Source organism: Callorhinus ursinus, unplaced genomic scaffold (assembly GCF_003265705.2).
Source record: "Callorhinus ursinus isolate GAN/ISIS: 27379988/994484 unplaced genomic scaffold, GSC_fseal_2.0 scaffold14, whole genome shotgun sequence".
Classification (NCBI taxonomy): Eukaryota; Metazoa; Chordata; class Mammalia; order Carnivora; family Otariidae; genus Callorhinus; species Callorhinus ursinus.
This window is the reverse complement of record NW_027397076.1, coordinates 37,817,523-37,831,488: the sequence shown is the minus strand read 5'-3', so window position 1 is coordinate 37,831,488 and position 13,966 is coordinate 37,817,523. Positions and strand designations below refer to the sequence as shown.

Below are 13,966 nucleotides of genomic sequence, written 5' to 3'. Positions count from 1 at the left end.
TTCTGACAGATGGTATCACATGGATGAAACTTAAAGGCATTTATGTTAGGTGAAATAAGCCAGGCATGAAAAGACAAATACTGTACGGTTTCACTTATATGAGGTACAAAGAGTAGTCAGATTCATAGACAGAAAGTACAATGGTGGTTGCCAGGGGCTGGCAAGAAGTAAGGATGAAGAGGCATTGTTTAATTGGTGTGAAGTTTCATTTTGAGAAGATGAAAAAGTTCTGGGAATGGATTATGGTGATAGCTGCACTATGATAAGAATGTACTTAATATCACTGAACCGTACACTTAAAATGGTTAAATAGTAAATTTTATGTTACATATGGTTTACCACAATAGAAAAAGAAAGAAGCCACAAGGAGATATAATTTATACCCACTAATTGACAAAACACAACACAAAACAGAAACCCCCAAACTTCTGAAAATATCAAGTATTTAGAATTACGATGGACTGAATTGTGTCCCCACAAAATTCATATACTGAAGCTCTGACCCTCCCCTCCCCCCACCATGTGATTGTATGGGAGACAAGGCCTTTCAGGAGTTGATTTAAGTTAAATGAGGTCATAAGGTTGGAGTCCTGATCCTATCAAACTTATGCCCTTGTAAAAAGGAAGAGATGCCAGAGAGCTTGCTCCCTCCCTCTCCACAAGTAAGGACACGGCAGGAAGGCAGCCGTCTACAAGCCAGGAAAAGAGCTCTCCCCAGAAACTGAACCCTGGTCTTGGACTTCACAGTCTCTAGAACAGTGAGGAAATAAATTTCTGTTAAGTCACCCAGTCTATGGTATGGAAGCCCAAGCAGACTAAATAATAATGAAGAAATGGGAGCTCCCATGCTGCTGACAGGAGTGTATGTGGGGATAGTCTGGTCTGGTCTAGCCAACCTGAAGAGGTGTACACTCATAACCCAGCAACTCCACTGCATGGTGTGCACTCCAGAGAAGCTCGAGCATTTGTGCAACAGAAGATTAAGTGCGTGGAAGTTAACCGGGACAGCTTTTGTATTAGCAAAATCTGCAAACAGCCAAAATATACACTGAAAGGAGAATAGAAACTATAAAGAAAAATAGCTGAATAATAAACTGAAAAACACAGGATGGTATTACTTCTGGGGAGATAAAGAACAATGACATCCTTGAGGGGGGGACAAGGGCTTCACATGGTCATCAATATTCTATATTTTAAACTGGGTGGTAGGTATGTGGATGTCTCACTATTCCTTAAAACATGTCTTTCCATTCTGCATATATTGTTTTACATATATAGTATATTTATTAACAATTTAACAACAATTGTTAATTTATAAACAAATAAATGAGGGGCGCCTGGGTGGCTCAGTCGGTTAAGCACCTGACTTCAGCTCAGGTCATGATCTCAGGGTCCCGGGATCTGGCGGGCCCCGTGCTGGGCTCCCCACTGAGCAGGGAATCTGCTTCTCCCTCTCTCTCTGTGCCTCCCCCTGCTTGTGCTCTCTCTCTCTCCCAAATAAATACATAAATAAAATCTTTTTAAAAACCAAATGAAATTAATGACAACATGCAATACCAAAGGCATATAGCTTAACTACATTTGATTCATATCGGTCCAAAATTTTTGATAATTTTATCTCTCTCCCTTTGTTAGGTTCTTACGCTTTTTTTTTTAATTTATGAAAGACAATAAAGAGTTAAAGTAACTGTATTCAGTTTAAAGATCTCAACTTTTCATTTTATCCATTAAAAAACTGAGCATCCTGGGACCAAATTTTCCGTTAAGACCATGGAATCCACTACTGATCTCACAGCCCCCCTGGCCCTGTGTAGGCCCATTATATACAAGTTCCCAGCACAAGTGTCTATCATATGATAATGTAGGAGAGAGAGAAATGGAAGGTCATAAATAAATAGCGTATAAAACTTCAACTTTCAGGGCATAACTGGGACAGATAACAAAGCAAGCAAAATTCTGATTTAATAAATTACTTGAACTGCCTAAAAGAGTTGGCTACATAAATCACAATTTTACCAGAAGTGCTGCACAATCTACCAAATGCACTGTGAACAGTAAAAAAAAAAAAAAAAAAAAAAATCTCCTGTATGTTGTCAACCAAGACTCCACATCATATTTGTAAAGTCCAAGGGGCCACTTAGAGATATGCCACAAGCTTATATACACAATCGCCAAAAGTAACTTTCCCCCTTCGGGGTGAGAATGTCATTGTCCATATGAAAGCATATGGTGTTTTATTTTTGTTTTTAGTATGGCTGGAGGTAGGAGTGAGGTGTCAGAGGGAATGAGAAGAATGAGTGCAAAGAGTTAAATAAAAGAATGTTGAAACCACTGAGAAATGCTGTATTTTACATTTTATCCCGCCAGGGCAAATGAATTATTCGGGGGGCACTGACAATGTGACACATAACTGTTTCAGGTGCATTCACATTTACCATTTTATTTAATCCTCAATATATCATCCTAGGTAGGAATTACTTTTCCCATTTTACATATGAAGAAAGAGACAGAGAGATTAAAGAATTTGCTCAGGGCTATGGTGCGGATAAGTGAGCGTTGGAATTCAAAACCAGTTCTTACTCGAAGTACAGTACTTTGGCCATTATACTATTTCTTTACGACTGCCTTAAAAATAGTTTTTTTTTTAAATGACAGCAAATAGGAGGAGGGGATTAAGAGGTACAAATTTCCAGGTATAAATAAGTCACAGGATGAAATGCACAGCATAGGGAATATAGTCAATAAATTGTAATAACTATGTATGGTGTCAGATGGCAACTGGACACATCTCGCTGTGTAATGTATAGAATTGTTAGATCACTATGTTGTGTACATGAAACTAATAGAACATTGTGTGTCAACTATTATAAAAAACAATTAGAAAAAAAAATGACAGCAAAAACAAGTCAAGAAGTAATCAGCCAGACTCTTCTCTTCCCTCTCCTATTGAAGGGCTTTTCCTATCTTTTTGGTCATGTTCCTGCTCGTTAATTAGTTACTAAGAGGAATCATGGAAATAAAATATGGAACCAAGTTTGTCAATTTTGGTCCTTCTTTAAAATTCAGATCATCATGTCTAAGAAGAGTCTTAGGATTTCTTTTTTTCTCTTTTCTTTTTGTCTCAGCCTTATATCCTGTAGTTTTACTGATGGCACATGTAAAATGTATGTGGCGCAGTGTCGGCCCAGAGTGGGAGCTTTGGAATGAGAGAGCCTGGGTATAAATCCAGAGGCAATACTTACAGCCCTGTGCCCTTGGGCATCTTATATAACCTCTCTCTTGTCTCAGCATTGTTGAAAAATGAGGATATCATCTCATAGTATGGCTTTGAGAATTAAATAATATAATGCATATAAAACATTTAATAGTTCCTGACAGATAACAAGAGCTTAATAAATATAGGCATTACTATTAGCAGCAAATATACATACACACATACTAATAAATGTTAGGTATTAGTATTATACTATACTAAGAGCACAGCTTATTACTATTAAGTACACTCAGGTGCCACGGGGTGGGGGCAGGAACACAGAGGCAAGGCATCTGGGCAGAAAAGCATTAGGAAGACCTCCTGGCAGAGCTGAGTTTGAGGTGGGTTTTGAAGGGTGAGTAGGAGTCAGATATGAAGAAGGTGCGTGTGCTGGGGAGCGAGGGCATTTCAGGATGAGGGAATGGTGCCAGTGAGATCTCACAGCATGAAACAGCACAATGGACAGGGTACATCGGCGGGGCACAACATCGGGGCCAAGGGACCAACCACAGTGTAGTAGTAGGAGTGGAGCTCACACTGAGGGGGACCCACAGGGATTGGCTAGTAAGTGGAAAATGACTTTTCCAGGCAGGCATTATGTCAGGACCTATGTCATTGTCCATATGAAAGCATATGGTGTTTTATTTTTGTTTTTAGTATGGCTGGAGGTAGGAGTGAGGTGTCAGAGGGAATGAGAAGAATGAGTGAGGCTGTGAAGAGATTAAATGTTCTAGGAGTTAGAAAGAACCATAGAAAAGACTGATAAATAATCCAGCATAAAATGTCCACTTGAACTGTGATCAAACTTTTATTCCATTCACAAAATTTGCTTTTTGTAGTATGAAAATAAAAGATTTCAGAGGTACAGGTTGTAGAAGACATCTGCGTCAAATATCCTCCTTGCTATTTTTCTATTAAAAACGGCCACACATGAGAATGAGTGAAATCTGTTTTCTCATGTCACATACAAGGAGCTGGATGACTTGAGTACAAAAGCACAGTTACACTACTAGAATTAAAACTGAAGCTGAGACAAACTTGAAAGAAATAGAAATAAAACGATGGTCTTCTTTCTACCCATCCTGAACTACCAGTAACCTCTTGAATGCATGACGTGCCTTTCCACATATCCATGCCTGTCTCTAGAATGCTCTCCTTCTTTTTCCTTTTGGTCTGCTATCTTCTACCCTGGCCTTCAAAATTTAATTGAAGGGTCATTTTCTCTGGGAGCCTTTTCCCGTCCTCCAATCTGCTTTAAATACACATCCTTTTGCTCCCAGACCTCCTGCATATTCCCATCCGAGCAATTATACTACACCGCACTGTGCTACAATTGTTGGTGCTACATTTACTTGCAAACTGTGAGGTTGTCAAAGATAGGGACCGTGGTTATTCAGAACAGAGACTGTGCATGATTCTACACTCCTAATTACAAAGACGTTACTTAGCACATATTTGGCACTAGATAATTGCATGTTGTTCGTTAATTCAACATCAGACAAGCATAGATTGAAAAATAAATTTGCCACCCTTAGAATAACAAGATGACTTTAAAACAGATTTCTTGTTTTTCTATCTGAAAAACTACAAAGAGAATACACGGCAAAACGCCCCAAAGGTATTCCAAGGCAGTATAGAAGTCTCAGGTAATGTCTCTCAAAGTTGCTTTGGGCAGTGGTATAAATATGACTTCTTTCTTTCTCAGGTCCATTGAAACTCTAGTTCGTTTTCCAGATCAGTCCACCTTCAAATCAATAGTTATGATTTTTCATTATTGTGAAAGAAGAACGACTCTCTCATCCACAAAATAGGCTGTTACAGCATTGCTGGATCATTTTCTCCACATAGGAGCATAAAAATGAAAAGAGGGGTATTCAAGGGATTGACGTTTCAAGTTAAAGCCATACAGGGTTTTGCCATAATCTTTCAAGAGAATCTCCTCTCTGGTTCTCCCAAAGCACATTTTCCATGCCAAGAAAAATCACTTGAATTTCAAGGCAAAAACAGACAAAAGGGTGCCTGGAAATAGTCTGTAAACCCCAGTGGGGGGAGAGGTTCCTTACAGAACAAGAACAGAAGAAACATTACAGTGAGTTAGTGAAAAAAAATCCAATGCAAAGAGTGTCAATAACTTTTTTAGAGGATCCTCCAAATTTGAGCGCAATGCCTAAGACATGCCAGAGGGGGCTGAGTGTAAGAACACACAGCAGGTAAGACTCACATTTTCCCCTCATCTTAGATAAGTACAGCTTTATTTGACACATCAAAGCAGTCATTCTTTAGGGTTATTTGTGAGTCTAGCTCAGTTCCTTTACCCATGCCAGGCTCTGCAGAAACAGGAATAACGAAGCAGGGCTGGTGCCTCACAGAACTCACAGAAACAGACACAGGCAACCACCTGTGGTGGGTGCGAAGGTCCACACAGGTGCTACCACTGCTCAGGAACAACAGCTGCTGTGGGCTCTGCAAAAACGGTGTAGCATCTGGGGTGAGTCTGAGCGATGAGCCTAAAGGAGTCCAGTCAAGCGAAGAAGCACTGGGCATCGGTCTCTGAGAAGCTGACCCAAAGAAATCATCAGCTGAGAATTTTGTAAAGAAGTGAAAGGATCCCCAAGGGTGTTGACATTATGGGCCACCTCTTTCTCTTTTTGGATGTATCTTGTAAAGTTCTTGGTGTTATCAACCCTGGCATTGTGTAGAACATGCTCATGTTGGTCCAGCGAGAAAGGGAAATAAGCAAGCAAATCATAAACTAGATTAACAATAAAAAAAGATGCAGAGGAGGGCAATTGTTTCTGTAACAGCCATGCTGTCAATTGAATGAGTAGCCTAGAATGAAAACAAAGAGTCACAGACATACACAATATGACTGTAGCAGCAACGCTCCCTTCATTCTTCCATAAGAATGGACTGTGACCCTCAGTGCCAAGGTACAAGAGTAACTACAATAGTAAATAAGACATAGACTCAGATGGCCCTATCAGTGCAGTGGAAGAACAAACTGGCGAACAGGTTCTTAACAATATAATGTTAAATGGCATCCTAGGGGACTTTACAGGTGCTAAGGGAAGGCACAGTGGGAGCGGATAAACTGGACTTTGTGGGAAGAGAGAGGGAAGTGACATCTAAATTGAGGCCAAAAGAAGAGTTTACCAGAAAAAAGCGGGAAGGGGAGGAGAGAACTCCAGATTGAGAGAACAACACATGAAAAGTAGAGAGGCAACACGTATACTCCATGGGCTAGAGGCAGCTCCAGACAACCAGAACAAGAACCCCACTGGGAGGGCACATGTGTGTGCACGGTAGCAGCAGAGAAGAGAAACGGAGGCTAGGCTGTTAAATAGGAGCCAGATCACCACTAGCCTTGAGAACATATTAGGGATGTTAAGCTTTATTTTTAGGCTAGTGTTGGGGGGGGCGATTACAGAACCTGCAGCATACAAATGACAGAAGCAGATCTGTGGTTCATAAAGATCCTTCTGCTGCAGGGTGGAGGACAGGCTGGAGGGGACCACGCAGGGCCCAGGAGGGCAGTTCGAAATTTAGTCTATGTAATCCAAAGACCAACATTTGGAGATTGTTTAGAATAATTTTCAAGTCCATTTGGAAGAATAAATGAATGAGAATAGACATGACTCCTTCTAAGCTCTCCAACCTCTGTCATAGCCAAGACATGAAATTGACTGTAAAACTACTGTCATTACAATAGAGTGATAATAGAGCAGAAATGGTACAGACAGGTGATTGGGACAAAGACTCAAGAAATATATGGGAATTTACGTCATGATAAAGTGGCAAGTGGAATTGTTTTAAAAACGAATTAAGCTTTAACCGTACCTCACAACAAAATGAATTCTAGATGAAGTAAAGATTTAAATGTACAAAATAAAAACAGGGGAAAACCAATGCTAGGCAGTTCACAAAAGGACAAAAGCAAATGCTCAGTAAACACAGACACTAAGTTTTACCCAGCAGATTGGCAAGGATGTAAAAAGATAGTAGTCCTGGACAGTGAGATTATAGGCGAATAAGGGCACTCCCACGCCCTTGGAGAGAATATAAAATTGGTATGTCCTTTCTGAAAGACAGTTTAATAGTATAAATCAAACCCTTAAAAATGTGCATGTTGTTTGATCCAGAAACCCCACGCCTAGAAATTTATCCTAAGGAAATAACTGGACAGCTACCCAAACATGTATGTACAATGATGGCAATTGCAACATTTTGAACAGATATTAGTGACAACTAAAATGTCCTGACAGAGACAATGAAGTACTGTAGAGCCATTTAATGTAAAGATACAGAACTATTTTAATGACATGAAAAGATATTCGCAACTTAATGATAAGTGAATAAACAAGATTATGGAACAGAATGGATAGTACGATTCTATCATAGGTATTTGCATTGAAAAAAAGGGGGGGACGTTTATATAGAACCAATGACAGTTTTCTCCATTGAGATTATAATTGATTTCTGTTTTCTCCTGTGTTTTCTGAAATTTTATTGCCATAACGACTTTTATAATCAGGAAAAAAACCCTCTATTTCCCTCTACAAAGAAGTGTCAAGAATACTACTGATGGTGGAGTAACTCAAGAGGGTGCAGGAAAGAGCAAGTGCCTGTATCACATTCCAAGTCATTAACAAGTGCCAGCTGTAGTCCCTTTTCTGGATCCAAGGAGAAAAACAGACACAGGAAGACTTTCTACACTGAACCTTCAAAAAAGGATGAAAATCCTTGTCAGAAAAGCCAGCAGTCTTACTGACTAAATTACAGTATATTTTGCACTTCGATCTAGACTCTTGAATCACACTTTCACACTCAATCCCCATTATCATGCTTGCCCATTGATGAAACAATGTCAAATATTCTATAATACAACTGAGGTAAAGAATCATAGTTTGCGGCACCTGGGTGGCTCAGTCGTTAAGCGTCTGCCTTGGGCTCGGGTCATGATCCCAGCGTCTTGGGATCAAGTCCCATATTGGGCTCCCTGCTCAGCGGGGAGTCTGCTTCTCTCTCTCTCTCCCCAAAATAAATAAATAAAAATACTTAAAACATGCCACGTTGTTTTTTCACTTATGAGACAATAAAAAGCTGTTTGATGTACTCTAACTTTGCCTATAAAGCACAGCATGCATTAATATGGTGAATGTTGTTTTCATAATAATTCAAAATCAGTAACAATACATGCCACCTGACTTTGGTAATGTATAGCTTCCTATGTTTAGTGAAGGAACAGGCATTCTTACTATTAGTATCAGTATTATTTTTCCTACTTATCAGATAAGTGAAGTTACTATCAGAGGAGGGGATATTCCCCAAGGGTTTCCCGGTCAGTCAGTCACAAATGCAGATTCATGCCCGGTTTTGCTTTCTGGTGGTACTTTTTTTTCCACCTTCTACAAATAAGACTTTTTAAATGAGAAATACTTGAGTTGAACAATTTTATTTTTCTGTAATCTACATAATGCGGAATTTTAAAATTATGGAGCTCATAAATTACAGTCTCTTGATCTTATTGAGAAAGAAACTAAAGCCCAGGGAGAGTAAGTGACTCTTTTCATATCTCAACTCATTAGCAGAATGGGAGCCAGACCTCAAGTCATTTACCTCCATTATAGTGTTCATTGTGCTACAGAGAGAACCTGAGGACCCTACAGTCATGACCATTTACAGAGCATTTCACGTACATTTAGTTCTCACAATAACCGTGTGAGGTGTTACTACTGTTATTCTCATTTTGGAGAATTTAAGGGACTTTGTAACACTTTTAGTCATACAGTCCAAGGCTTTATGGCCAAGATCAGAGCTTCTCCACTCTGAAATCAAGGCTGGGGTGTGTTTTCTGTAACTAATTCTTAATTCAAAGGGATCCATTGCTGAAAAAGTTTTGGAACCTTAAAATGATATAACAATCTTATAAAAAGATTCACAAAATGTAAGATAATTATTTTCCAAGAAAAAATCTTTTAGATCATAGATCTTCTCAAAGCATCAGCTTTCTATAGATAATTGAAAATTGAACTCAGAGAATAATGAAAGCTTACCACTGTTTAGTTTAGCAAGAAATTCGAGAGGGCTCTGATCCAGGTTAACCTTTGTATCATTAGTATCAGGCAGCTTACAGCTTAAATAAAAATCGTCAATGTAAGCATCTAGGGCTTCGGAGGCAGAGAAATATGGCTTTTCTTTATACTGGATGGAACCATCAATATTAAAGGAGATGCTCTTGAAGACTAAAGTTGCTGGAAGAGAAGGTTCAGAAGTGCTAAAGTGATGTTTCTTAACTGACTTTGCCATGACTTTCTCAAACTGGGCTGCAATGTCCATTCATCTTTCAAAAAACTCTAAACACAGAAAAAGACAGATAAGATTTCAGTTAAATAGGAATGGGTGACGATACAGAATCCTTGCTACTCTTTGCATCATGTGTATTTATTTTCTTACAAATGCAATTGCTTTTTTCCCTTTTTATGCTTTATGTATATTGAGCTCTCAAGCAATGTTCACTGATTAACAGTTTTACTGACATGACCAGGAGTATAAGCTGTACTTTAGAAACATATTAGGGAACCAGAATATGAGCCTTGTCAGGTAAAGCATAAAATAGAGGTGTTACTTTCCTTTGGTTTTAGTTTTCTGGATTGGATGAGTAATTGTGGAGTCTTGAGATGTTTTTATTTGCTGCATTAACACAGGACAAGCCTCCAGAATCATTTCATAGTTTTTATTCCCTAGACCCGTTCCCACTCCATTGATGGGATAGGGGAAGCCATGTACAAAGACAAGAAAACAGGAATAGAGGACCCGGGCACAAAAATGATGTCAGACGTGGATGGAACTGGAGGGTGTTATGCTGAGTGAAACAAGTCAATCAGAGAAAGACATGTATCACATGACCTCACTGATATGAGGAATTCTTAATCTCAGGAATCAAACTGAGGGTTGCTGGAGTGGTGGGGGATGGGAGGGAGGGGGTGGCTGGGTGATAGACACTGGGGAGGGTATGTGCTATGGTGAGTGCTGTGAATTGTGCAAGACTGTTGAATCACAGACCTGTACCTCTGAAACAAATAATGCAATATATGTTAAGAAAAAAAGAAAAAGAAGAAGATAGCAGGAGGGGAAGAATGAAGGGGGGGAAACTGGAGGAGGAGGAGACGAACCATGAGAGACTATGGACTCTGAGAAACAAACTGAGGGTTCTAGAGGGGAGGGGGTTGGGGGGATGGGTCAGCCTGGTGATGGGTATTAAAGAGAGCACATTCTGCGTGGAGCACTGGGTGTTATGCACAAACAATGAATCATGGAACACTCCATCAAAAACTAATGATGTAATGTATGGTGATTAACATAACAATAAAAATATTTAAAGAAAAAAAAATAAATGTTTGGTAGAATTCCCCCGGGAAGCCATCAAAAAAAAAAAAATGATGTCAGAGACTAGGAAGCAAGATGAAGTGAGTGCTGAAAGGAGTAGATTTAGTAGGGGACACTGGGTCCTCTGACCTTCTGGCACTCTGGCCTTGGTGCAAGAGTTCAGCTACCATGAGCCTTTGTAGTCCCACCTGGTATCAATCTCTTCCTCTCCAATACCCACTGTAAAAAATAGGTGCTATCAGTACTCTCATTTTCAAGATAAGAATATGGTTGGCACAAGGAGATTAAGTAACTTTTCCGAAGGTACAGAGCAGGGAAGCAATAGCCTAGGTTGAACTCCAGCGGTTGGATCTGAGCCTGAACTTAACCACTGCACTAGACCACCAGCCCCACTGTCTCGTGTCTGCTGGAACTGCCGGTGTGACCTGTGATCTCTAAACATCAGCCACAGGTAACGGCCAGAATTTTCTGCCAAGGTTGGGTGCCTGAGTTCCGTGGTGTCTCATGTCCCTAAAAGGTTTAAGGGCATTCACTGGTATGTGCAAGGGGAAATGCCATTTATTTGATAACAATATAGAAGTAATGCCAAAGAGAGAGTACTCACTTTTCAGTCCTTTGAAATTCAAGTGGATATGTTGTATTTTCAGAATGTTACATTACATGACATCATAATGCCTAAAATTTCCATCTGTGGAATATTATTTAGTTTCCTCTAAATGTAACGGAGTTATACAGAGGCCTCAGAACCTGAAGAAAACTATGGATCATCTTCCCACGAAAAGGCACAATGGCAGACACAAATGCAATGGGTTCTAAGATTCTGGAAGTTCATTCACGGTCCCTCCCTGCATCTGAACCCTAGATTAAGACTTTTTATCTAAAGGAAGTGCTAGATGTGCAAGAAAGGAAGGGAAAGAAGGCTAACTAGGAAAAGAACAGAAGATTCTTACTAGGAATGAAACAGACTGACCTGGCATCACATACTCTTGGAAATATGATGAGAAAATACCTTTTGATATTTGAAAGGCTCAGCTCAAAGGGCACTTTCTTTGTAAGTCATGATCATGGTCAACTTCCTCCTCCTCCTCCTTCTCTAGATTTGTCGTATGAATTAGTTACTAAAACAGACAATGGGCTTTAGAACTAAGGAAGAAGTAGGTGAAAGTCAGTTCTAACTTTTACTAGGTCTGTGCCTCTATCCTCTCCCTAATATGTGATTTCTTCATTTTTAAATTCTGCTTAATAATACTTAGCTCATAGAGTGGCTGTGTTTGATCTTCTGCCACTTTCTACCAGAATGGTCACATCAGGGGTAAAATATTGAAATACTTTCAAAACAGCAGGTAAAAGCTGCTGCCCTTCAGATGTACCCCCCTCACACACACAAATAGCTCCTGTACCAGTGCCTTTTTCCTACCCCAGCCCCAACCCACCTCACCCAGGAGCCCTCAGACCTTCCCATAATCCAACAACTTAAGGGGTACTATCTGGCTCTTTAGGACTCTGCTCCAGCTATGGCTGATGTCCCTGCTGTCTGGCCAGTGCCTGGCCATACAGATGATTAAACGTGTTGAATATCATCCCTGAGAAGATATGGTGCAGTAAGTGTTCATGGTTTTCCTTTCCCCATCCTTAGGTGCTTTGCCTCACCCTATTCATACTGATCATAGTTTGAACTACATGATAGCTGGGTATGTGTCTTATTCCTCACTAAGTTCAACAAAATAAGGAATGGATAGATATCCCAAGCTTTACAGCCCATTGCAGTTGCTCGAGTTGAATTGAATTTCAGTCAAAATGTTCCTTTTGCTATATATAAAGCATTCCAGTGTGATTCCTGCAGCCATGAAAATGTTCAGAAAGATCAAGTCCTTTGGGTTTATTAGTAGCTGCTGAGAAGAAACAAAATAGGCATATAGGATACTGTATTAAGTCAAGGATTTAATGAGAGAAGGGTTGAATGCACAGAGCAAGAAGTTGATGAGGGAGCTGGTGAGATTATCACCCATGGTGGCAATATTTTTGAGGTTCACTTACAGCAAACCTTTAGCACCAGACTGTCCTATGTGCATCTACAGCTCAAAGTCCAGTTTTAACTAGAAATTTAAAGGCGTTTTCTATATCACCCAATTGCATGAATAACACTATAAAGGAAACTTGATAATTACATATTTCTAAAACAATATAGAGGGAAAATCAATGTATAAGACATGTTGATAGTCTTGGTAAATGAACACTATTTATAAACTTAAGTTTATTTTGTGGCTTCCATTTTATCATACACACGGCAATGTGCAAATTCATTCTCTTGGTTTTTCATCTCTTTTTTTACTCACAGGGGCTAAGCAAAGAAAGGAATGAATACTCTTGTAGTTTAAAAGCAAGATGACCATATCCCATAACTAAGAGAAGAAAAAAAAATCAATAATTTCCTAACTATACATCAAATAAAATGCAGATTGTCTGGATATTTCCCCTGGCAATTTCATGTTTGAAGTTGGTCCAGCCCCAATCTCTTTGATAGCATTTTTAAAAATGTATCCAATCTATAAAACCTCAGAGTACATGCATCTACTAGGAGGCAACAGATTCCTGAAGAATATAGAGGATTTTAAGTAGGACTAGAGAAAACCGTTAGCTCTGTCTTCCTTATCACTTCAGGTTATATCAGACTTAGTCAAAGAAGCGGAGTCCCTCAATCCTGGCAGGGAGAAAGGTTCAGAGAATTGCACAAAGTTCAGTTTCCCTCTCTCATTCAATTCAATTAAACACACGATTATTGACTGCCAATGCACAAGGAAGCATGCTAAGCACTGCATAGGGATACAGTGATGGACTAGACTTTATTTCCCTCACAAGAAGCTTATAGTCCAGTAGGAAAGATAAAAGCAGCATATAAATGAGTGCAACCCAAGAAAGGGCACGCTAGTGCCATCGAGCACCCCCAAGGGTGGCGGGAACACAGAGAAGAGAGAAATTACTTCTGTTTGATGGAACTGGAGAAAGTTTCGTTTTAGACAGTATATTTAAACTAGGACTTGCAAAAGAGGTAGGATTCAGACACATGAAGAAATGAGGAAAACAGACATTCCAGGAAGAAGGAACAACATAATCAAAGATAGTGAAATAGAAAAAAACCCCATGCATGCATAGATGGAGGAATAGATCTGATTTTCTTGTGTTGTCAAGTAGTGAGAGAGGATGGAAATACTATATTCTCTATTGTACAGCCAAAGTGGTGAGCTTCAGCGCCAGGTATTATAGCTATTTTACAGAAAAGGAAAACTGAGCCACAGAGAGCTTTTAGAGTGCTCTCAGGAAATAGAT

The 13,966-nt window shown here is 39.6% G+C and overlaps 1 protein-coding gene and 1 long non-coding RNA gene across 15 annotated transcripts in view; one reads left to right on the top strand and one right to left on the bottom strand.

Annotated features, from left to right (window-relative positions):
* Positions 1-13,966, bottom strand: part of GRIP1 (glutamate receptor interacting protein 1) — a 661,959-nt gene that overhangs the window by 221,391 nt on the left and 426,602 nt on the right. For 9 of the 14 annotated variants that reach the window (XM_073900686.1, XM_073900687.1, XM_073900691.1 and 6 more), the window contains exons 1-2: positions 11,244-11,277; positions 9,307-9,606 (exon numbers count right to left, since the gene is read on the bottom strand). The exons of the other annotated variants lie outside the window; for them this stretch is intronic. In XM_073900686.1, coding sequence (XP_073756787.1) covers positions 9,307-9,589 — 283 coding nt within the window. In that variant the 5' untranslated portion in view covers positions 9,590-9,606; positions 11,244-11,277. Of the gene's footprint in view, positions 1-9,306; positions 9,607-11,243; positions 11,278-13,966 lie in introns of those variants that run through there. 14 annotated transcript variants of the gene reach the window in all.
* Positions 11,390-12,229, top strand: LOC141374121 (uncharacterized). Its single transcript, XR_012380742.1, has 2 exons — positions 11,390-11,690; positions 12,139-12,229. It is a non-coding gene; the product is annotated as an uncharacterized lncRNA (long non-coding RNA).